At 31.6% G+C, this 25,642-nt stretch overlaps 2 protein-coding genes across 2 annotated transcripts; both read left to right on the top strand.

Annotated features, from left to right (window-relative positions):
* The first annotated feature begins 2,416 nt into the window (after positions 1-2,416).
* On the top strand, positions 2,417-4,115 carry LOC132307576 (gibberellin 2-beta-dioxygenase 1-like). The gene is made up of 3 exons (XM_059805379.1): positions 2,417-3,006; positions 3,105-3,459; positions 3,697-4,115. The coding sequence occupies exons 1-3, from the start codon at positions 2,606-2,608 to the stop codon at positions 3,943-3,945; spliced, it is 1,005 nt and encodes a 334-aa protein (XP_059661362.1). The 5' UTR covers positions 2,417-2,605; the 3' UTR covers positions 3,946-4,115.
* A 10,952-nt stretch (positions 4,116-15,067) lies between these two features.
* LOC132307575 (tyrosine--tRNA ligase 1, cytoplasmic) lies at positions 15,068-24,527 on the top strand. Its single transcript, XM_059805378.1, has 10 exons — positions 15,068-15,331; positions 15,447-15,594; positions 17,725-18,014; positions 18,106-18,202; positions 20,121-20,226; positions 20,323-20,405; positions 20,576-20,721; positions 20,962-21,067; positions 24,083-24,142; positions 24,258-24,527. The coding sequence occupies exons 1-10, from the start codon at positions 15,219-15,221 to the stop codon at positions 24,276-24,278; spliced, it is 1,170 nt and encodes a 389-aa protein (XP_059661361.1). The 5' UTR covers positions 15,068-15,218; the 3' UTR covers positions 24,279-24,527.
* Positions 24,528-25,642: the final 1,115 nt, after the last annotated feature.

The raw sequence follows: 25,642 nt of genomic DNA, 5'->3' as shown, positions 1-25,642 counted from the left end.
ACATTATTTCCTTCAAGAGTTATTATGTTGTCTTTTTAAATTTGAATATTTTTTAAAATTTAAAAGTATTTATGAAAAGATGTAAAATTTGATGTTTAAATTTAAAAAATAAACAACTAATTAGGGACAATCAAAATAGAATAAATTGAGACGAAGGAGTACTACACAACACTTTTTCAATTATTTTTTAATAAAAAATTGTGTATATATATATATATATATATAATATAACGTGAAAGATTGAAGCCTAATGATATGTACTTCTTGCCAATCAAAAAAAAAAAAAAGTTACAACAAAATTCTAAATAGGGTTAAGGGCAAAAAAAACTCCTTGCTATATAAAATATATGCAAAAAATACTCATATTAAAAATAAATAAAAAAATGCATATAACTCCATGTATTATTTATTTTTTTGAGCAAATTGTCCCATATTGAATAAATCTGTTAAAAAATAGCCGTTTGTGATGTCATTTCTTTTTAAATCCAAAAATATCCTTTTTGTGTAACAAGAACGCCCCTACAAATTTTGTATATATTTGAAAAGTGAATGGGATTTTTTTGGATGAACTTAAAGATGTATCCATTAAAAATTCTCTCTAATATATATTTTTTCTTTTAAAAATATCTCTATGTTGTACCAAGAAGACATTTTTTTATTTTTTATTTTTATTTTATGATACTATATTTCATTTAGTTTGTCAAGTGAGATTATGAAATCTGTACATAATTTTTAGTTTTTTAGAATAGTATATATATATATATAAACATAACCTTTCTTGTAAATATTCTTTTCTAATTCTATAAATTATATAAATTTTCTTTCCATTTTTAGAACTCTCCTTCTATAAGCAATTATAATATATCTCTCCCTAAAACTTCTGTGTCGTTGATAGTATCTCTCTTTAAATTTTCTCTCTCCCTAAAACAGAGCACCCAAAAAGACGTTTCCTGCTCTAAAAAATCAGCAATCCACCAGTTACAAACTTTCAGTAGAAATAGATAAAAATCATAAAAATGATTTATGAAAAATAGAGAAAAAGTTAGATTAAAAAAAAATTACTTCTTGTATTCAGAGGAGGCCATATCAAAGCAATATTTAGAAGTTTGGATCAATTCTATTAATATTTTCAATTGTGTGGACTTGTCTATAAATAGTTAGATTTATTTATGACTATGGAATAAAAGATAAGGCTGATAGGTGATTGTGAGACATGGGAATTGAGATTGAAGAGAGATATATTGAATTTAAGGATAATTTTGAAGAAAAATTTGGAATTTTAAGTATAATCCTTTTTGTTTTTTTCCTTAAAGTAAAGTTAATTTAGTAATTTTATTGTTAAAATTATGATTTGTCCTTATTTGCACAAATTGAAAAAAGTATTGAAGTTTTTCTAACAATAAAAGGGTAATTGCACATTTTATATATTATGAGAGAGTTTTTTTACACTTTAACCCTTCTAAATGACGTAGCCTTATTTACTTATTTTTTATTAAATATAATATATGAAAATCATGAATAGAAAATGTGAAGAATCAAACCGAAAAGCGTGCAATTTTTGTATTTATTTTGCTTAATCTAATTATCAATTAGTTTTTTTATTTCCAAAACTTAACTAAAATATTTCAAATTCCAAATTTATCTTCAATGCATATAGAAAACTTGTTTAATATAAAACATATCGAGAATAGTGGAAATATAATATCAAAAAAATTATTAATTAACATTAATTATTTTTATTAATTTGTGAAACAATAATTATCTTTAATTTATTATTTTATTTTTTATCTCATCATTTTTTACCAAAAGAAGGTACATGATATAACTAATAAAATAGAAGATGTATACTTATTTTCTCATCTTCAGATTCATGTAGATGCCTTGATAGTCAAGTGGTTAGTGTTTTCGATGGATTTTGAGAGTGTCAAACTTTAACTCTTTACATTTATTAATCTAACTTTTAACCTTTCTTGTCTTGCTAAAAAAAAAAAAAAAAAAACTTTAAATTCTAGTGATTCTTATTTTTCACCGTTCAAAATAAAAGAAGTATAAGTTCAAGGGACCGTAACGGATGTATGCGGTTCAAAATAAAAGATGTATAAGTTCAAGGGACAGTAACAGATGTATGCCATGGGCCCTTAACTAAAAAATAAAAAATATGAGTTTCTTAATAATATATATATATATATATATATATACATGACTAATAAAATATCAATAATTTGTGTTTTTTTACTGTTTCTTCTTGTTGTTATTCATTCATCAAGATTGAACCCTTAATCATAATCAAGGACTCATAATTGTCTGTGTCACATTGTGTTTCTACTTTTTTACATTATTTTAGAAAACTTAAAAAATACTAGAAAAAACTGTAAGCTTTAAACATGTACTCACCTTCCATGACATTATTGGCAGCAATTCTAGTTCTCTCTCCTATAAATAGCCAAGCAAACCCCCAGACCATATTGCCACCGCCAACAAAATATCAACTCTACCATTTCTTCATCCATCACAAATACAATTCTTTCTGATTCATCAAACCACCCCAAACCCATCTCAAATTCTCCACTTTCTCTCTGTCCAAACACTCCTATTCTCTACCACCATGGTGGTCTTGTCCAAACCAGCAATTGAACAGTTCTATGCCACCCAAACCAGCCAACCCTCCATTTTTTTCACTGGTGTCCCTCTTATAGACCTATCAAAACCGGACTCCAAGAACCTCCTTGTTAAGGCCTGTGAAGAGTTTGGTTTCTTCAAAGTGGTCAATCATGGTGTCCCAACTGAATTCATCACCAAGTTGGAAACAGAGGCTGTCAAATTCTTCTCTCTACCCCTGTCTGAGAAGGAAAAAACAGGGCCACCAAACCCATTTGGCTATGGAAGCAAGAGCATTGGATCGAGCGGTGATGTTGGTTGGATTGAATATCTTCTTCTAACCACCAACCCTGAATTCAGCTACCAGAGATTTGCATCAATTTTCGGCGAAGACCCGGAAATATTTCGGTAAAAAATCTAAACGTAGTCTGATGATAAATTCAATCTTGTTTCATTGAAAAATGATTTATTATGACTAAATTGAAATTGGTTTTCATTGTTGGTAGGTGTGCTGTGAATGATTATGTGTCAGCTGTGAAGAAGATGGCTTGTGAGATTGTTGAATTGTTGGCTGATGGGTTGAAGATTCAACCAAGGAATGTGTTCAGCAAGCTTTTGATGGATGAACAGAGTGACTCTGTTTTCAGGCTCAATCACTACCCTCCGTGTCCTGAGCTTCAGGATGATGATATGAATGATCCAAATATGATTGGATTTGGAGAACACACTGACCCACAAATCATTTCGGTTCTAAGATCTAACAACACTTCTGGCCTTCAAATCAACTTGAGAGATGGAAATTGGATTTCAATCCCACCTGATCAGAATTCCTTCTTCATCAATGTTGGTGACTCTTTGCAGGTACAGTTACTTCTAGTGAAACTTTTTTTTTTCTTTTCTATAGTTTTCATGGTTTCATTTAATTTTTCCTTTTCCTTTTCCTTTGGGCATTATTCAACGAAAGTTACAAAACACTGTTTTACAGTTAGGAACCTTCTTTTTTTTAAAAAAATAATAATAAAAAAATTATTTGTTACATGATTTTTGCATTGGTAAACTAAACCTATTCATCTCAACGATATGTGTTTCTTTTTGCAGGTTATGACAAATGGGAAGTTCAAAAGTGTTAGGCATAGGGTTTTGGCAAACAGTTCAAAATCAAGGGTTTCAATGATTTATTTTGGAGGACCACCATTGAGTGAACTGATTGCTCCATTGCCTTCAATCATGGAAGGAGAGGACAGCTTGTACAAAGAGTTTACTTGGTTCGAGTACAAAAAATCTGCCTTCAAGTCCAGACTGGCCGATAATAGGCTGGGCCTTTTTGAGAAAATTGCTGCCTCGTAATGTTCTCTTTTGAGTCCAAGACTTCAAAATATTAGGTTTTTTAATAGTAGTTGATCAAATTCTCCATAGACGGAAAACTTTGTAATCTTTTTTTCTCTTGTTTTTGTTTCTCATACTTCATGTAACTACCTTTTCTTGTTAATAAAACAAGTCCATCGTGTTGTCATCAACATCAACCACTGTCAAAAGTAGAAGCTTTAATGATAATTTTGAGAACAACTCCTATTTATCCAAGTGCCAAGGAAAAAGGTACCTCATAAAACCTTATAAAACATTACATTACACTCAAAAATATATATAAGATAAGTTACTAGAGTAAAAAAAAAAAAAAAAATCCCTATTGCTAAACTCTTATTCTCTTTGGTTGATTAAAGAAATGAAGGAAATTATTTTAATAAATTTACCATTATACCATTTCAAATTTAAAAGAGAAATGTATAGGTAAGAAGTAACAACACAAATAGTAAAGACTGTTAAATATAATTCAAATGATAATTTGAAAGCAAAAATAGATAAAAAATAAAAAATAAAATCATGTCTTAGGACTCATATGATATTTTGATTTTGTCTTTTATAAAAGTAAATGCAAAATCGGTATTAATAATGTTTCATTAATTTTTATAAGTCCTTTCTTTTCCTTCAGTAACCCGTACGCGTGATGTGACCTAATTAATCAACATACAATTAACCCAGTAACAATTGTCAACGGGTAAATTCACAAAAATTGTTGAATTTTTATGCAACATCACATTTTGTTCTAAGAAAAATGTGATTTGCAAGTAACTTTATGTATCTCTAAATTACAACAAAATTTGGTTGATGCAGGTTCAAGTTTGATATATCTCAATATTCTGTGGATCGGATAATTTTATTTTTTTTCTTTTTGTTACTACAAAGTTGGCTCGCAGTTTCAAGTTATGAGGTGATGCTTAAATTTTAGGTCTCGAATATGAGTGTGCTCATCACTGCCTGTGAGTTGTGTGTTGTGACCACAACCCCAAAGAAACAACTGGCACAAACTATGTAATTCTGTGGCCTGGCAAGTGCCAACATCAATGTAAATACAAATCACGTGAGACTAAAATGAGTGACTTTCTGGTACATTACTTTCTCAGCCTTTTTGCTGATAGTTCAAGTTTTATAGGGCACTAAATAGGCGTCCACCACATTGTTCAGCCATAATTGTATGCAGGGCAGCCATGTCTTTACCTTTGTTTATTTATTTTTGGAAATATACTTCTACCACCGAGCCAATTCTAATCACATTGAGTGAGAGCCTGAAAAAAGAGTAAAATCTTAATTAATTGCACGGAATGAAAGAGGAGAGAGAACGAGCGTAAAAACAATACCCATCGAAAAGAATTGTGCATCTTAGATTCAATCAATCAAATTAAACTGACCTAATGATGTAGCATTACTCCTCTTTTGATATTTTAATGTTCAAAGACCAACATGAGGGGCTTGTATATTGACTTCTATGCGGAAAGGGAAAAAAAAAAAAATTCATGTCCATGTATAATGCGATACTCTCTCTCTCTCAGAGAACGTGTTGTGTTTAGTAGTCATGACTATCATCGACCTCATTCATAGAATGATCTTGAAGAGTCACTTCAATGTTTGAAGTTTACAATTGAGGACTAAAAAACTTTGAAAACATGGGGGTAAAAAAAGATACACACTGTATAATATAGAGATGTGATTTGATTTTATAAAATGACGAGAAGTGACAAGTCAATGGGGAAATATATATATATATATATATCATACAATGTTATAAAGTTTACCTATTGAAAAATGGACTTTGTAGATTTTGCTTTTTCTCTTTAAGATTTTGTTCCAACTGAATTCACACTTGAGGAATGAAATTATCACTACAAAATCAAACACATTTATTTCCTTCACATAAACGTTTTTCACCTTCCATTTTCACCCTCTAAATCAATGAAGAAAATGAAAAATTGGCTTCTCACTCTTCAAGCCATTAACATGATGTAATTTTCTTCTTCAATAAAAAGTGAACTCGAAAGGCTAATTAGAAAGAAAAGTATATTCGGAACCGACCAAATCCTACTTTATATTGATTAATGAAGTATGGAGAGACTTGGAGTGGTTGAAAATCTATAAACAATCATAAAACACAATCTTTTTATATTGAAATTTTGTGGACATGTCAAAGTCAATATAAACATGTGTTTTGACTTTGTTTTTACCTAGGTCATTCTTGCTATGTTTAATCACTGTTGGGACCATAGGAAGCAAATAGTGAGCACATAGAAATCATTAGCGGCTCCATAAACATTTGGTGGACCAATTTAATTCAGACTCTTAGAAAGAAAAAATGGACTCACAAAAGTATATTAATATATTACAAAAAAATCTCAACAATTATTTGGATTTAACTAGTTTGTCAAACGCACCTGAACCATCTAATAATTTTTCTAAGACATAAGTTATACGACCATCGTTTCATTGAGAGGAAAATGTCTTCTAATTAAGCTCAATGGATTGGCTAGTTGGAGAAGATTTAAGTCCTGGGGTCTCATAAATCATCAGGTCTTTAGGATCAATTATTCATAATTACAAACAATTTCTTAGGGTCACATCTGCAGATACAGTTTGAGCTTTACCCAATTTGTATGGAGGCTTTGTACGAGTCTTGTGAATTAGTCGGGACAAAGACTCAGACACCCTTATCCGAAAAATAAAAAAACGTCTTTAATTGAAAAATGCTTCCCATGGATAGCTAAATGTTAGGAGGACAAATATTTTTATTATTCTGAATTCAAAAATTATAACATTTTGATGTAGTTTGAATCAAAATTTACTAAATTGATAAAAATAAAAAATAAAAAATTTGTTTAAATTTGGCATTTGTAAAGGTACTTTGCTATTTATAACCAACCAAACTTAATGAACAAACCATGTGTGTTTTTGGTCATTTGATTCATTTCATGTGTATGGAACCCCCACATTATCAAAAGGCCAAAAGCAATTTTATCTTTGAGCCTCCCAATTGACTAGACCAAAATTTGTTTATATTTTAAGTCCAACCAAACAACTTAATCGCCAAACCAAACGTGTTTTTGGCCATTTGATTCACGTGGGTGAGACCCCCCACACAAGCATCAAAAAGCCCAAAAACAGACTTTAGCATTTGGGGCTCTCAAATCACTTTAAAAATCATTTTTGATTGCATAATCTTCATGATAATTTCATAAATATCTGGAAAATGTTTTTTTTTTGTAACACAATCACTTCCAAGTGTATTTTTACCGAAGATTATAGTATAGTGATATCTCTTCTATCTCTCAAAATAAAATATAAAGGTTGGAGTTCTCGCAAGAACAAATAGTTACGTGTGTTTCTTGCTAATTGAAAAATATATATATTAATTCCAGGTTTTTGGCTGCTAAAGGGCTTCGCTCGAAGTTGCAGGAGGATTTCTTTGACTTGTTGGTTTCAACTGATCACAAATCGTCCTTGAAAGAGAAAGGAAGTATTGAGTGATAGGGAAATGCAATTAAATGATGAAAACAATGTTTGAATTGAAAGGAGAGATGGCTGTAGAAAACCTGTAAAAATTGATAGGCAAGGCATGGGTTCAGATCACTTCCCCATCAAGCCAGTGAACCACATTGTGCCCAGAACACATTTAAGCTTGGGAAGTTATGGTCCCCAATCAAACCATAGGCTGTCCACATCTACATTGAGTCATGGGCTTAGTTTTTAGGATATTCTGTCATCCAATCATATCTTAATACTTTAAATCTAAAAAACTCAAACTTAGCTGCTGGAATTTGTATATTCCCTTCTTTCTTTTTTTAAAATAATAATATAAACTTTGTGTATTCAATTCCAAAAGTATTGGGAGAATAATTTACACAAATCAATTAATGATTTAATTGCCATGATCTGATGTTGGTCTTATCAATGTATAGTTCCATTTGTAAGACAAAATGTTGAGGACAAAAAGTTATGTGTTTTTTTTTTCCTTTTTTTCCTCCCCCTCCTCAAGTTCAAGCAAACATGTACTAGTTGTATATTTTTGCCGCCACTTAAAATCAAACTGTGTCAAAACGGAAGGGAACTTTAATTTTTTTTTTCTTCCCCCACAAGAAAAGGGAAGGGGAAACCATGTAAAACAAAGTTGGAAATGCTTTGTTTTTTTAAGCTTATACCATGTAAAACAAAGTTGGAAATGCTTTTTTTTATTTTTAAAAAAAAAAATGAAAATGAAAAAAGTGGCAAAGTTAACATTGATGACAATCAATAAAGAAGAGGAATGGTGTTGGTGAAAATTTATGTAGCAAGGCAACAGCTTGCAATGGGGATGGGGAGATTGGGAGATGGAGAGCTATCTGCATCAAGAATGAAGATGTCTTTGTCCCTGAACTAGGAGGAATCATATCATAATGTCATTGCCATACTTATTGAAGCAGAAAGTGAGGTGGAATCACCCACAAAATAAAGGGACCAAAAAAAAAAAAAAAGGATACAACAAATATATATATATATATATATATATATATATATATATATATATATATATTTGTTGTATTTGGTCATGCTATATAGTATTATTAAGTACTAACATTTTCTTATAAGATTAAGGCAAACAAGTTGAAAATTTTACTTTATGAAGAATTTTAGGCAAATTTAGTCATGCTTTATATTTTAAGTCAAGTGGTCCCTTAATATTAATTATTTGGAAGTTAAGATGATTGTAGTATAATATAAAGGGATTTTTACCAATACATGGGCTTAAGGCCCAAATTCTATAATATAATGAGGTCAAACTTTGGCTACAACTAGAAAATGGGAGGACCACACAAACTTTTTCTTAAATATGGAGGGACCACACAAATTATTTCTATATAATGAAGTGATATTCTACTTTGAACCACACAACAAACTATATTATTAATATGACCCAAAACAATATACTATTATAACATAAAAACCTTAGAATGTAAAATAAACTTACGAAAAGATCCTTAAACAAACTAGTTAATATCTTTTAAATATTTTTTAAGTTTTTCACAATAAATTAAAATTTCACAGTAGATTAATATGGATTTATAGACTTCTTTAGACAAAAGATCTTATATATAAATTAAATTTAACGAAACAGTATAAGCTCTGATATCAAAATTAAATTCAATCGAACCGGATAGAAGCATGCATTAACATAGAGATAAAATTAACAATTAAATCACAGAAATGACTGTTGAACTTGATAACGCTTTGTAAAAACGCCTGAACACCGGCAAGAATGGACCAATAAGCCAACAGTTCGAGTCAATTCACAGAAGAAATTACTAAATTAAAACTGAGGTTGCTTGTACTGGTTGGATTCAAGAAAATTCTAGGATTTACACTGTCTGGCTAATTAAAATCTATATATTTGATCTTTTTGTAGACTGAAGTCTTTTGCCCGAAAGTACTGAAAATACTAAATAAGGAAAAGGAATTTTTCTAATAACAGCAAACTGGATGATTTATGTTATGGAAAATATATACATGGATACACTCTGTTTATACTTAGATGCACTCTTACACAATATTTTACAAAAAGAAACACACTAAAAGAAATCACACTAGGAAACTATGGCTGAAGGCTGGAATGCTTGATGGCTCTTAACTTGATTGCTCTAAAACTCGATGATCTTCTCTTGAGCTGAAGGTTTCCTTTTATAGAGAAATTGGAGGGATGGATCAACGCTTGAGATTGCAAACGCGACATAGATGGCTGAGATGTAAAATGCTTTAAAGATAAGGTTCATTGAATTATTACGGGGCATCCTTATCTTTAACTTTAGAATTTGCTTTCGGTGGATCTTGGCTGCTTTTGGATACTGTTGAAAATCTATTTTTGGACCTGCTTTTTATCTTGATACTGTTAGAGAGTTTGTACACTGATGGAAAATCTGTTTTTTCTTTGGATGTGCTTTAGACTTCTAACATATTGGACAAATTTCTATCAATATCGCTATCTAGTGAGATGTCTGGTGAGATGGATCCTTCATCTCTGTAAACAATTTTGTACAGCTCAATCAACACATTTTCTTCATTTATTATTTCTTTAATCTATAGAGATATCTCAATCTCTGGAGGAAATCAGATGACATAGGGAATTTTGGCTTTGATGAAAATTTCTATATTTACATTATGGTCGAAAAGTCTAAAACCAGGGTTATAGCTTGGGTTAAGCTGTCGATAAGCTTTATAGTACATCAAATGGTTAAAGGTAGCTGGGTCAATATTATTATGAAAGTTATTTACAAAATCGATATGTCTTGTCAGAGTCAGGACTTCCGTTGAATCAGAATGAATATAAATTTGATATTGTCCGAGAATTACAGCTCCATTTTTTACCCATTCTAGAGGAGTGTTGTGGATTTGAAGGAGAATTGGACTTTCTGACATGTAATTTTGGGTTTGTTTTTGTTCGAAAATGATGGCTCGGTTTAATTGGTCAGGAAAGTTAAAAACTTTTAAAACTTCTAAAGGCATGTCTTTAGGTATGATAATGCTATGGACCATTCCTAATTCTAAGAGTTTACTTACGTAACATTTGGTGGCTCTTGTTGAGAAGCAGGTTTTTCTGATAATGTCAATAGGAGAATAATGTACAAGATCTATTTCTAAGAGGACTATGGTAGGTATGTAGTTGCCTATTTGTATAAATAGGAAGAAATAATAATTGTATCGGGTTCCTTTGGGTGGACTGTTGTTTCTGAGGTAGTTTTGGATATCAACCCATTCTTTGAAATCATCAGACTTAGCTTCTTCAAGGATAAGATCTTTTATGTCTTCAGGGAAGAGCTCGACTTGTTGTCTTAGGATTGTAAGTTTGAGAGAAAATGGGTAATAAATTGGCATACTTGGTTTGTACCTGCAGAATGAACTTTCTAAAGATTTTCATTTTCATTAGTCATTTGCTCAGAAAATTTTAGTTTAGCTGTGAGGTTTGCTGTTGTATTTTGATATGCTAAATTTAACTTTTTATAAGGTATTAATTAATAAGTTTTCATATTGTCCTGTCATATTATATCCCTTTGTGGATATGGCTATTTTTTATATATTTACTAAATTCTCTAGTGGTCATCGTGAAATTAGAAATACATCCTATAATAGCTGCGTTGGCTGCTAAATCTATTTTAGTGCTAGCTATTTGTGCTTGTTGATGGTTATTTCATCAATAATCATAAATATATGCGAGTGCTCTGGTTCCTACTTTTGATCTATTTAATCTTAATATTCCGATCATTATTACACCTAAATGCATAAGCTTTAATTTACTTTTTTTCAGCTCTTGACAAGCCTCTGGAGTTATGAGATCTAAAATTACCTGGTTATTTACTATACTTATCCTTCGCTGGCTAAGATGATTATATATCTTGCTCTGGAAATTTAATAAATCATTAGAATAAAGATTAATTTTATTAGATATTTTCTTCATTCCTTTTTCGATATATTTTTGAGCATCGTGTTCATTATCATATAGATCTTCTACCCTCATTATTTATTTGGCTTTTCTAAGGACAATGGCCATTCTCTATATGGTTGTAAAAGATTTACACGCTTGGTGGTTTTAGTCGAGAAGGAATTAGTTGATAACTTTAAATCTTTTATTTTATCTAATAGTTCAGATAATTCTTTAGAAGATTCTCTAAGAATACTTTCTTGTATTACTTTTAATTTTTCTTCAAGTTTGTTAATTTTTTCAGATAACTGGGTAATAACTGGATTAAAAAGTTATTTTGTCTAATATTTATATTAGTTGATTATACGCCTGTCTTAAAACTTGTAAATCCTACAGGGTCTTTGTCAATTTTATAAAGTTCGGCTAAAGCTAATAGATAATCAGGATTACTAGTACTCATAAAACTATTGTAATAGTCTTTGACTATCTGTTTTCAAAGATTTTAAATATTATATAGTTATTTTTTAATTTTCTATAATATTTTTAATATCATTGTTTATGTCTTTAATTGCGACTAATATTATTTTGTTATCTAGATTATTTGGACTAGAATTCTGGTCTATTTATGTTCTAATATAATCTAGACTTTTTCCTAATCGTTTTATAGAGTTGTCTAAGTTATTAAATTCTATTCTACTCATAAACCTAGCTAAAATCTTTGTCGTCTTACTTCTAAAATATTCTGTATAAGAATAATTCTAGATCTAAGTTCTTCTATTCTTCGTTGAAGGCTATGTGTTGTATTACCGAGTTCTAGTGAAGTGTAACAGTTTCTAAGTGCTATTTGAAAATATTCTAGAATTTCTAAAAGTTCTTATTTGGTTAAATTGTGCATAAAATAAATTTTTAAGGGTGAAAATATAATTTTAGCCTATAAAAAGGTTCAAAATGAAGGCCACTCTTGATTTATGATATAGTAAATATGCAAATTACGTCAATGATTTAGTACTAAAGTTTTGCTACCACCACTTATATGTAAAAGTGTCATAGCTATAAGTAATATTTACACATGGTTCAGCCAGTGGAGGGGCCCACTAAACTCTTGCTGGTGGACTGGCCTTCTCCTATATAATCAAGAAAGAACAACAACCCACTTTAGAGTAAAAACAATTGGCCTTGTGGGATAACATAGCCCAAACATTCGTAGCCCAGCCCAATAAGTGCAATCCCAATTCAAACTATTAATCACTAATTTTTAGAAATTATTAGATGGCCTTATACTATTAATGCTTGGTGGACCAATCAAAGTTATGCAATCTACGAATGCATGAAAGCCATTGATTTATTCATAATTGGCAAATGGCAATAAACAATAAGGAAGGTCTTCATACAGTTCTTTGATGTATGTGTATATATGTTTATGTGCATGTGTGTTTGAAGGTCATTTTGCCTTTTTCATTCTCAGCATATAATTTCATTTCCATTTGCAGGGAGTTTATTACTTTGTTTTAATCTACTTTATAATTGCAATCAATCTGTCATCCCTTAGCTAGTGTCTCTGACTAGTGGGATGTGTGATTCAAGAATCCTCATGTATAAGTGGATTGTTTGAAAATTTCTTTTTTTTTTGTTCTCAAAATATTATTTTAGGAAATTGAGTAAAAAATAAAGATCAGTTTTTTTGGAAACACAGGATGATTATTTTTGTTCTGTTTTCTGTTTCCAGTTAGAAGTACTGAAAAACTGAAAACATTATGCTCTCAAAATTCTATTTTCAGCAAACACTTTTTAGTAATCTCATATCTGAAAACTATTCCAATCAGGCAAATTACATCTCCTATTCTTATTTATTTGTTGTTTAATACTTGTATCCATTCGTGTCCTTAGATTTCATTTTGGTGATTATCGTTGTATACCCACTGCCATATTTTTCGTGAATGAGTGCAGTAGAAATGCAAATGTTAAATGGATGTGTGGTAAGACAAGGAGGGATAAAATTTGAAAAGAACACATTCTTTGAATGGTTGAAGTAGCAGCAATCAGAGATAATAATGTGATGATATTAAGGGCCATGTAGAATTAAAAGGTAGCATATATATATATATTCTCTCTTATTTTTGTTTTTCATACTACCAGGTGTTCAGCTGCTATTGGCGCATCGCTGAGAGTTGCAAGAAGGATTTCTTTGACTGATCATAATTTACACATATGAATTGATGATTTAAATGCCATGATCTGATTTTGGTCTTATTAATGCATAGTTTGATTTGTGAGAAAGAATGATAAGAATGAAAAGATTTGTTTACATTGAAGTTGTATTCTCACATTAGATAGTTTTAATTTTACCGATTTCGATTGTGAAGATAAATTGGAAAGTTTAAACTTAAAAATTGAAAAATGTGGCAAAGTTAGCTAGCATTCATGCCATCAATAAATACAAGGAATGGTACTGGTGAAATTTATTGAGTATAGTAAGGCAGCAGCTTAAGAAAACATTAAATTCTAACAAGTTATGTTGTCAAAAACTTTTTAAGTACATATATATATATATATATGGACTTAAAGTATGAGACATATTACAACGGGATGTAATAGACAATACCAGAGCAAATTGAGGTTATTTGCACCAGTCTTTCCGGATTTTGGCTATCAAAAAATGCCACTTCAATTTTTTCAAGAGTCACATCAGTAATTTTCGCTCTCCAGAAACATGCACTCCATCAAACTCTTCGAATTCTCGCTTTTCAAAAAAAAAATAATAATAATAATAAATTAAAATAAGGATTACAAAATCCTATGAGAATAAGAAAAAGAAATTTTAATTTTAATGATTTTTTTAAAAAAAAAAGTTTTAGAAAATTGAATTTCTTAAACTTTTTTTTTAAAAAAAATGATAGCCGTTAAGGCACTGTTTGTGTCAGCCAAACAGTGCCTTAATGGCCAAATGCGTTGTTTATGGCAGCAATTTAAAATTTAAAGCAAATTTTTTTTTAAAAAAAATCAAATTTTAAGGGGGAAAAAAAAAAGGTTTTTTAATTTATTTTTTCCCCAAATAAATATTTTTTTTGGACAAACAGTGCCTAAACAATAAATTTTTTATTTAATGAATTTTATATTATTTTACTTTTTAAAAAAAGAGCTCAAAATAACCTATTTTTGAGTTTTTGCCCAAAAAAAACCAGGCTGCCAAAGGCACTGTTTGCTGCCTGAAGCTAAAAAAAAAAAAAAAAAAGCCTTCAGGCTAAAGGAAAAGGACAAAAAAATAAACCGCGTTCGAGCTCGTATTCAGCGATCCAACCAGCCTGCGGATGTGGGCTCGCCCATTTTCTGCCAGGCCGTTGCAGTTCATTTGGCCCATTTTGCTCGCCAAAACAAGCTTTGAAAAGCCCGTTGTGGATGCTCTGAGTCCGATTTACTAATCCTTTAAAAAGTAAATTTTTTATCCTTGTATAAGTTGCTTATAATTATTATTTTTTTTCTCGTTTTTATATAACAAAGGTATTTCTGTTTTGTCCTCACCTCTCACAAAATAAAACAAACTATTCCTTTTTTTTTTTTTTTTTTTACTCTCAGCCCAAACATAACCCATAAATCATTTTAACCCAGTCCGCCTGAGACTTAAATGGGCTAATTGGGCCTTTGATGATAAATTGTGTTCGACTGATTCTCCTGGAGGCGTATTGGCGAATCACTTTATTAAAATGACCAGACCAACCACTCATCTATCAGTACTCCGTTTTCACACTTTTTGTCTAGATCCCTAATTCTGCGATTGAAAGACGAAGCAATATAGTGACTAGTGGGAGAGAGAGATTCGCCGAACCCTAGTTTCATCACAGAGATCTGAATGGAGCATGACGCGGCCGACCAGACGCCTCCGTCCGAGGAGATGGAGGCCCTATCGGTACCCTCCTCAGAGCATCAAGCTTCCCCTTCCACTTCCTCGAACTCCATAACTCAGTAAGATCCTATTCACATATTTCAAGACATTTATTTATGTATTTGTGTATATATGCAGATTTCTATATATAATTCAACATCAGTGATGTGAGTTTGTGTTCAATTGTTGAAACAGGATGAGTGCAGAGGAAAAATTTAAGATTGTGAGGAGTGTAGGAGAGGAGTGCATACAAGAAGATGAGCTCTTTAACCTTCTCTCCAAGAAGTCCCAACCTATTTGCTATGATGGGTTTGAACCCTCCGGTCGAATGCATATCGCTCAGGTCTGTTCTCAACTCCTAAGAACTTAACAATCTTATAACCCTTTTGGAGATTTTTATTACCACTCGGATCTAGAGTGGATTAACAGTCATTAAATATTTATGTAATGAAACTCAAGTGGATTTACAATCATGCTACTGGGATAAAGCTTTTTTTGTAGAATTTTTTACATGGCTAAATTTATTATTTTTTTTATTGTTCGATAGTTACAATATCATTCTGATAATTTGTTGGTCAATTTAGAATAGTCAATAACGGGTTGATGAGATACATTTTGGGTCTGTTTACTAACAGGAAGTAATTCCTACTTCTACTTTCACCAAAAGCAAAATTATGATTTTGGTTTCTTGGAGCTGAAATAGAAAGTAGAATCGTGTTTAGTAATGCCTCGTGTTTTCAAATTTTTGAAAGCAAAATAGCAGAAAGTAAGTTCAATAATTATGCTTTTTACTTTGTTTTCAAAATTGGGAATACTTGGAAATTTTTTTAGTTCTGGCATATCCAAACTGAAAACATGATAATTTTCTCATTGAGCAAAGAATATCATGAATTTGTCACATCAGTTCAACAATATCCGAAATGGGATCTTGGCATTTTTTGAATCTCTACATGCTTGGAAGGCTAGTTTATATTAAAATTTTGACTGGATTTAACAACTTGGGCTCTAATTCAACTCACAATTCTTGGCATCTTTCTTATAGGTATTGTTGGAAAAATGTAATTGAATCTGCATTTTCCATGGACTTGCAAAACATGAAATATTAAATCAAGATATGTGAACCGAGTAACAGAAAATTATTTGTTTACTTCAGTTGTAAATTTTCATAAAGTTTTGCAACATTTTTTTCCCGCTCATTTGTCATTTTGCTTTGCATAAGCAATAAATTCATACGTGGAAGGTACAAAATTTGTTGAAGTCTATGATTGAACCAGCCCCACCTACTACATATTCAACAAACATAGATCGATCCTTGAAGACCCCTGAAGGCACCTGTACACAATGTTCTAGCCTACAATTATGTCACAGTCTTCAATTCAAAAGAGTAGCTTGGTCTGTCTGCACTAGGCTAGCAAGCATGTAGGGACATATCTCCTTGAAGACGAGTAATTGCTGTTGAAATATCGAAATAACAAGGAAAATAAGAGACAAGGATTTAGGCTTGGGTTGGAGCTAAAATCAAAAATATTTTAGGGTTTGTTTGGTTAGTGTCAACTGTCAACTAGCTAGAAAGGAAAAGAAACAGAAATTTTTTAAATTGTTTTGTAGTTTGGTTAGCGTGAAAATGAAAATTTTCAGGAAAGTGATATTCCCGTAACTAGTTCATTTTCCTCAAAATGTTTCCTCTATGAAACACGCGAAAATTTCAGTTTCTCGTGAAAATTGTATCGTTATATGTTAGTTTCCAATTATACCCTTGTTAGTTATTTCTCTTCTTTCTTTTTTTTAGACTCACAAAAGGAGCGGACTTTTTTTTTATAAATTAGGACTCCTAATTATATTACAACTTTCTAACTCTTTAAATTCGGACTCCTAATTAAGTTACAATTTTCTGAATCTTTAAATTAGGACTCCCTCTATATATATATATATGCACGCACATATATTTTTATTCATAAAACAATTATTTATATTTTTTATTATGCTTGTTGCGTGATGTATTTTACTTAGTATTGAATTCATAAGGGTAGTTTTGGCATATAAATCATTTTCTTTTCACTTTCTTGCTAACCAAACTAATGAAACAACATTTTCCCACAAAAGTTTTACAAAAAAATCATGCTAACCAAATGCATGATAGAAACATAAGTTTCTTTTCTTTCACTTCACTTTCTTTTCCTTTCACTTTCTACCATCAATTACCGGCTAACCAAACGAACCCTTAAGCATAGCATACACATATATTTAACTATAATAACTCATGAATGGACTTAGAAGTGCTAAATGTTCATATAATTGACTCTTAAGATTGTGCATTTTAAAAAGTGACACAATGGTACTAAATATGGCTGTCATGTGAGGGAATGCCATACATTGCATGTAGAACTTTGAACAATGGATGTTGAAAATTGGGTACGTGTACACTTGCTTATATTCGTTTATTAATGGCTTCTTTTATTTCATTGCTGAACAGGGAGTTATGAAGATAATTAATGTGAACAAACTGATTTCTGCTGGTTGCAAAGTAAAGATCTGGATTGCAGATTGGTTTGCACAGCTAAACAACAAAATGGGGGGTGACTTGAAAAAGATCCAAACGATTGGACGTTATATGATTGAGATATGGAAAGCTGTTGGGTTAAATCTTGAAAATGGTCAAGTAGAATTTTTATGGTCATCAGAAGAAATTAATTCCCGGGCACATGAGTACTGGCCCATTGTAATGGATATTGCTCGAAGGAACAAGCTTCCTAGGATATTGAGGTTCAAGATTTATGACGGAGATTACTTCCTGTTGAATTGTGATTTACTACTAAAGGTACCCTTACAAACATGGAATGTTTCTCTTTTGCAGGTGTGTTCAGATCATGGGTCGCAATGAGCAAGATGAACTGACAGCAGCCCAGATTCTGTACCCTTGCATGCAATGTGCTGACATATTTTTCCTAAAGGTATGCATTATGAAGTTTTGGAAAGTTGTGTTCCAATATTACACGTAGCATTGTGCCTGCCTCTGAACTGCAATGAGTGTGTGTATGTGTGTTTGTGTGTGTGTGAGTGAGAGAGAGAGACTAATTTCTTTTAAGATCTGCATATGCTGCGATAATTGAAACATCAATTTTACTTCTCATATTGTGTCCTTGAGTTCTTCTTGTAAGACTTTTATGTTCTTTGCTTTTTGCAAGTCGGCCTCTGTGTGTGTGATTTATTGTTAATAATTAGCTTACTGAGGACCTCTGAAAGACTGGATTAGATTGTGAGTAGGACCAATAAAGTAATACAACAGCCCTCGGTTAAGATCCATGCTATTACTTGGCTACACAGATTTGATTTATATGAAGCTGTCTAGCCTTTCTTGGGTCCACAATATCTTTTGACTTAACTTAACAGAGCCTTGTCCCAACTGCTTCGGATTGGTTAAATGAATCTTGTTTCATCATTCTGCTATGTTTTAGTTAAATCATACTCTTTCATATCTTTCGTTAATATCTAAACCTATGTTATTGTGTTCTTACTTCTTTCTCTTCTCTTGCCATTACTCTTAATGTGATCGTGGTGTAGCTATTGGTCTCTGTTGCACAAAACAATTATAACCATTTTTCTTTTGTTTTTATCTTGGAAAGGTGACACTTCAACCATTTTATGAATGTAATAGGTTCTAGCGTTATCCTTTCTCGTCTTATATCCATCTCAACATTCGTACTTTGATAATTTTTATGAACACGTGGTTTGTTAACCTCCCAACATTTTGTACAGCGGTGTATTGTTATTGTTCTATATAATTTACTTTATAATTTTAGAGGTATATGTTGATCACACAATGTGGTAGAAGTATTCCTCCGTTTATAACTCATCATGCCTTAGTACTATGCGTAAAATCATCTACCATTCCTTATTCTATGTGAATATTAACTCTAGGTACAAAATTGTTCTCTTTTTGGTGTCTCTTGACTACATGTCTACTTATATTTTTCATTTTACCATCAAGGGTTGTAGCCTAGTGGTATTTACTCACCTTCCAAAATACAAGGTCAAGGGTTCAAGTCCTCATACTCTTCTATTTATTTTTAGTTCAGCTCATCTTAAACAGTTAAACCCTCTTGATTTTAGAGTTACACTTCCTACCCTTAATTAGCAATTATCCTTATTTAGTTTCATCACTCAAAAATTATCTTCTATATATAGCCAGATAGCCTACACCATGGAACATAATTTTGTATGTGTTTTATCAATTCATCTATTATAAAGGCCAATAAATATGAGTTTAATACTGGTTGCTGATGTAAGCCGCAATTATTTAAAATATTACTTGTTTCTCTTGCAATTGCTCTTGATTATAGTCACAGCTGACTTGTTTCTCTTGCAATTGCTCTTGATGATTATAGTCACAACAACATTATCCACATCCATCATCATTATGATCTTGTTGAACAATTTTTTCAGTAAAGACTATGTCATCCTCAAAATTTCCGTACCTCAATAGGAATATGATTTAGACTTGAAACCCTTTTTCTATTTCTCTTCCTCAATGAACTTTTAGCTCATGCACCCTAATGTGGGATTTCTATTTTTAAAATAAGCAAAATTAAAATCACTATTTTGGCATGTCCTTGTAAGCATCCTATGTACTGGCTTTTAACTTCCATTCCTATTTAGTTCCAGCTGTAGAAACAACTAGTACCACCTTCTTCATTTATAGGCCCTGATTTTAGCTTGTCCATGCTAATATATGATCATTATTTGCTTTCTAATATTTTATGTTTGTTTGCTTATAAACAGGAAGTTTCAATTTATAATAGGTTATTTTACTATTCAATACGTTGTGCATGATGATGATGTAAAATTATACAATTTGTCCAATCTCAACAGGCTGACATCTGTCAATTGGGCATGGATCAGCGGAAAGTGAATGTACTTGCAAGAGAATATTGTGATGATATTAAGAGGAAAAACAAGCCTATCATATTGTCTCATCGTATAAATCTGTCATCTTTCCTACTTCCCTGAGTTCATAGTTGTTCGCTATCCTGATATAGTCAGTTATTTACAGTCATATTGACTTGACTTGCAGACATGCTTCCTGGTTTGCATGAAGGGCAAGAGAAGATGTCAAAAAGTGATCCATCATCTTCCATCTTCATGGAGGATGAAGAGGTATCATATGGTGCTACACAATTGGAATTTACAGTATTTGTTTATTGAAAGCCGAATGTAGCATTGAACTTACCTGTTTATAGAAGCTTCCCCTAGAATTCAACCTTTTTACCCATGTTTAGGTGCTATAGTTATGGGCCTTATGGCATACCTTGTAATGAATGTGACAGGCTGAAGTAAACTTGAAGATAAAGAAAGCTTACTGTCCGCCGAATGTTGTTGTGGGGAACCCATGCTTGGAGTACATCAAATACATTATCTTCCCATGGTTTAATGAGTTCAAGGTTGAGCGCAGTGCAGAAAATGGTGGTCAAAAGTGAGTTAACCCTGTCAAATTTTTTGGTTCTTTTTACCTTGTGTTACATTTCATATTTGTTCAAGATTTTCTGAGCCTGTCTGTGCGAGGAGTATTTCCTCTACTTTCTCATTTGTTAAAAGCCTGGCAATTCTTACAGGTTCCAAAGCGCTATGTTAATCCGCTTCAAGATTCTCTTTCTTTTAGAATCTTGATTATACTGGCTTTAGTTGATGGCATCATGTGTCTGTTTGTTTTCAGGACTTTCAGCAATTTTGAAGAACTGGTTGCCGATTATGAAAATGGGAAATTGCATCCTCTAGACTTGAAAAATGCTTTATCAAAAGCATTGAATAAGATATTGCAGGTATGCACTTTCTTCTTTTCTATGTTCTAACTGGCTGTCCCGTGCGTAGTAATTTTCATAACCATGGGTTTCTGGTCTGAATTTAATGATCTCTATATATTTATGCTTTATATTTAAGCTTCTTGTTACTTCGGTTGCATTATCTTTGTCCAACTTAATGTGAAGCATTTGGGTAAGCATCTTTCAACACTGTTTTTGCATTGACCTCTTCAAACTGTCAATCAAAATCACGCAATCTATGAATGCATGCAATTTATATATTCATAATCAGCAATAAACAATAAGGAAGGTGTTCAACTGTTCTTTAATGTATGTGCATATTGTATGTGCATGTGTGTTTGCATGACATTTTTCCTTTTTCATTCTTAGCATATAACTTCATTCCCTTTTGCAGGGAGTTTATTACTTTCTTTTAAATTTAGTTAGAAAGCAACCACTATAATTGCGATTAATCTGTCATCCTTTAGCTATTGTCTCTGACAAGTATCATGTAATTGACAAGTGGTGTGATTAAAGAATCCTCATGTTGTGTGGGAGCAATCAATCACTTATTTGATGTTAAACCAGTATATGCATATACTGCCTTAATGTTAAGGTCTTCCTACTTGTAGTTTCCTTTATCCCCAATTGCCGCTAGACTTGTTTATGCTCCTTTGCACATGACTAACCTATTCAACATTCTGCAGTCCTAATATACTGTTTTTGACAGCTCTAACAGATTTCCCTGCGCTACCATGTCAAGTGCTTCAATTCCTTGTCAATTTTGCCGGAGCAGAACATATACAACCTGACACACTTTCAAACTTTTAAAATTGGTTGACATTATTTCACATACAGTTTTCTTTTCTTGGAGTTATGAAAAAAAAGAAAATAACTAAAATAAAATTCTCGGGGGTCGTTTGGTAATGTTTCTGTTTCCTAAAGGCCCAAAGTAACAAAAAAAAAAAAAAAAAGGTTATTTCTACCTGTTTATCACCAAAACACGGGAAATATGTTCCCAACTTAAATGCACCCATTATTTCAATCGTTTATACCTCTCCTCACTAGAAGACTCTTTCCGCTCATTCCATCCTCTCTCTTCTTCTCGGCTAAAGAAATACTAGGTTCGTCACCTCCTCGTGACGCCAGTTCATCTCTCCTCTCTTTCTCACTATCAAAACCCTAGAAATTGGGACAAATCAAATCCTAGAAATTGGGACAAATCAAAACCATATAAATATATCACTGACGCATTTAATGTTCCAAACCCACCTCATGCAAATAAGTTACAGAGATATATATACATACACACATACCATGTGTGTTTGTGTATATATATTTATTTATACACACCCAATTAAGTAGCAATTCACACAGACCACTTCAGACTCACAGTGCTTCTTCCCTTGCTATTTGTTTACGACTTGACTGTAAGTTTCTTCCTCATTACTTTCTTGAATACAGTGTATGGTTGAGAAAATATTGTCACGAGTTTTTGTGTCTGCATTTAATTTGACATAATATTTTATTCTAAGCTTTTGAAACTTTTCCTTCAAAACTTTTAATTTTTTATTTTTAAAATTCGTTAACATACACAAACACACCCACGTATGTGTTTTCAATCTCTATGATTTTTTTATTTTAGTAATCTTATTCTTTATACTCATGTTCATTATACTTTTATGGTTGTTTATGATAGTGGTTGTATTATGTGAAGTGAATCCTCATTATTTTACGGAAATACATTACCAAACATGTTTTTTTGTTTACTATTTACAATATTCTAGAAACAAACTAACATCACACCAAACATTGATTCTTGTTTTAGACAAAACAGGTAGAAATAGAACACCCAGAAATAGAAATAGGAAATGAAGAACACATAAGCATAAATGTTACCAAACGACCCCTTGTTTTTTTGTTGTCGAAATATTATTTTAGGAAATTAGTTAAAAAAAATGACCAGTTTTCCCGTAAACACGAGGATGATTATTTCTGTTCTCTGTTTTCTTTTTCCAGTTACAATTATTGAAAAACTGAGAACATTATGCCTCTCAAAATTCTTTCAGTAATCTCATCTCTGAAAACTTTTCTAATCATACCAATTGCATATCTTGCTCTTATTTATTTGCTGTCTAACACTTGTATTCATTTGTGTCTTTGGATTTTATTTTGGTGATTATCGTTGTATATCCCACTGCCATATTTTTTCATCAGCCATATATTTCACAAATGAGTGTAGAAGAAATGCAAATGTTAAGAAGGATGTTTGATTAGATAAGGAGGGATAAAATTAGAAAAAGCACACATTCTTTTAATGGTTGAAGTAGCAGCATTCAGAGATAAAAACGAAAGAAAATCAATTGAGATGGTTTGACCATGTATAACAACAGTCAATAACTGCACCAATGAGAAAGGATGACATGATCTGATTGAGGGTAATGCTAGGAGAAGGGAAAGATCAAAATTAATATGGTTGAAATAATTAGAAAGTATATGATAGCATGTGGTTTATTTAAAGTTGTGGTTCTAGATGAACATGAATAATAACATAGGATTCTAGTAGCCACCACCCCAAATAGTTGGAGAAGGCTTTTTGTTGTTGTATCCTGATGGCATATCAGGGTGGAATCATGTAGGACTTGGTTTATGATGATCTAATTTGTACTTTTGGGGTGGATGAATAATCAGCTTCTCATTCTTTTTTCTTGTGTATGCATGTGCAAAGAAAAATTATCAAATTGATCAACTGTATGCTTTGCGTTGGTGAAGGATTAGTTTCTTTCCATCCTCTAGAATTAACCGTAAAACATCATCTATTGCTGTATGTATGTACTGGACTTGCTTTTTGAATTTATAATACAACTGACGATCGAGACCATGGTTTTTGGCATTTGTCAATTCCAAAGGTCTCTCGTAAGAAGGTGGATTGTATGAATGGACCCTGGTGAGATGTATGGAGAAGTCTGCATGGCATCCCAGCCTTTTATAGTATTTTTATCAGCGCAATGACTTCATATTCCTTCTGCATTGCAGCCAGTGCGGGATCACTTCAATACTGATGCTAATGCCAAGGACCTACTGAAAAGGGTGAAGGTATGTTTTGGCTAGTATCATTTTTCTTGTTTGATATTAGTACTGCCCAACTCCCCTTCTATTTTATTTATTTATTTTTTCCGGTAGATCTCACCGACTGTTTCTTTTTATGTAGAACTACAAAGTCACAAGATGATGCAGATTGGAATTTGCACCCCGTTATCCCTTGCACTGCTGTCTTAACACACAGCTAGATTGAATTTTGCTTTTTGTTATACTCAACAATACATTAGGATCCTCGATGCCAAATAAAGTGGATGGATATTTTATTTTTGGAATATATCTACTTTTCCTTTGCTTAAAAACCTTGTGTAATTTTGTTATGTAACTTGATAGTAATGTGATATGAAGGGCCATGCAGAATGAAAAGGTTGCATTTGATTTATCAGATCAAACTGAATTAATCCACTCGGGGCTACATACACACACCATCAAGGGATTGTGTGTTTTTTGAAACCTTGACCATACAGCGAACTGTGCAGTTTTGGCAACGGGTGCGAGTTGTATAAGTCCAAAGACAATGATATACATATATGCAGTTTCGGTTTGAACTCACTCACTTCCTGGAAGAGCAAAAGTCTGGCACATGTTTAGGAATCTCGTGCAGCATGAGGTAAAGCAATAGAAAATAAAAAAAATATGTAAACAAGTTTCATAAAATAAGAAAATAAATAATAAATTAAGATATGAAAATTTGTTATATATACCCATGCACGTTACAAAACGAATTAGGACTCAAGTCCGGCTTCTATCATCTTCTCAATCGTTGGCAGAACGGAAAGATAAAATATTCTTTTAAAAAATGATAAATTACGTTACCTCGCTTTAAATTTGACGCAAATTACACACAAACTCGTCTTCTTTGACAATTTTATCTTCTCTTATAAAAAATACAATATGATACATTATTATAATGGATAAAGTGCATTTAACGCCCTTAACTTGTATCATTTTGCAATATACCCCTTTTAGTATTATTTTACAAAAAAAAATTGTGGGTTTTTTTCTAACCAAAATACCCCCCTTAACCAAGTCAAGGGGAATTTTATGCAATTTTTTCAATTGGGTGAATTTAGCTAAAAGTTTTTTTTTTTCTTTCTCTAATAATAATATTTCAACTTATATTTTTTGTTACATGCATCACCATACTTTTAATTAAAGAAAATCATAAAAAAATTTAAAAGTAATATTTATAGTTTTGAATGCAATTACATATAAGTTCAAATCTTATATGTGTACTCACATTATATATTTTTTTCCTGAATTACTCACATTATATATTGTTATACCATTATTATATTATTTATTTTATATATAATGTGTACATAAAAATATTTGAGATGGACATTTAATAAAAAATTAGATTGACAAAAATGAATTTTAATTACAAAAAGTAATTGGATGGAATCAATTAATAGTAAACTTTTCTCTATTTTTTTTCAATAAAAAGGCAAAAAAAGAATATCATAGGATTTAACTATATATGCTAGACATATACTA

The sequence above is a fragment of the Cornus florida genome, unplaced genomic scaffold, assembly GCF_030987335.1.
Source record: "Cornus florida cultivar Cherokee Brave unplaced genomic scaffold, ASM3098733v1 CherokeeBrave_3.0.0_Hap2_Chr05, whole genome shotgun sequence".
Taxonomy (NCBI): domain Eukaryota; kingdom Viridiplantae; phylum Streptophyta; class Magnoliopsida; order Cornales; family Cornaceae; genus Cornus; species Cornus florida.
This window is presented reverse-complemented; position numbering and strand designations above follow the sequence as displayed.

What these genes read in the sequence shown, in the direction of transcription:
- LOC132307576 (XM_059805379.1), top strand. Translation starts at nt 2,606, where the DNA reads ATGGTGGTCTTGTCCAAACCAGCAATTGAACAGTTCTATGCCACCCAA. An exon ending in GAAGACCCGGAAATATTTCG is followed by an intron (nt 3,007 to 3,104) that starts GTAAAAAATCTA and finishes CATTGTTGGTAG; the next exon opens with GTGTGCTGTGAATGATTATG. An exon ending in ATGTTGGTGACTCTTTGCAG is followed by an intron (nt 3,460 to 3,696) that starts GTACAGTTACTT and finishes TTCTTTTTGCAG; the next exon opens with GTTATGACAAATGGGAAGTT.
- LOC132307575 (XM_059805378.1), top strand. Translation starts at nt 15,219, where the DNA reads ATGGAGCATGACGCGGCCGACCAGACGCCTCCGTCCGAGGAGATGGAG. An exon ending in CTGACATATTTTTCCTAAAG is followed by an intron (nt 18,203 to 20,120) that starts GTATGCATTATG and finishes CAATCTCAACAG; the next exon opens with GCTGACATCTGTCAATTGGG. An exon ending in GCAGAAAATGGTGGTCAAAA is followed by an intron (nt 20,722 to 20,961) that starts GTGAGTTAACCC and finishes GTTTGTTTTCAG; the next exon opens with GACTTTCAGCAATTTTGAAG.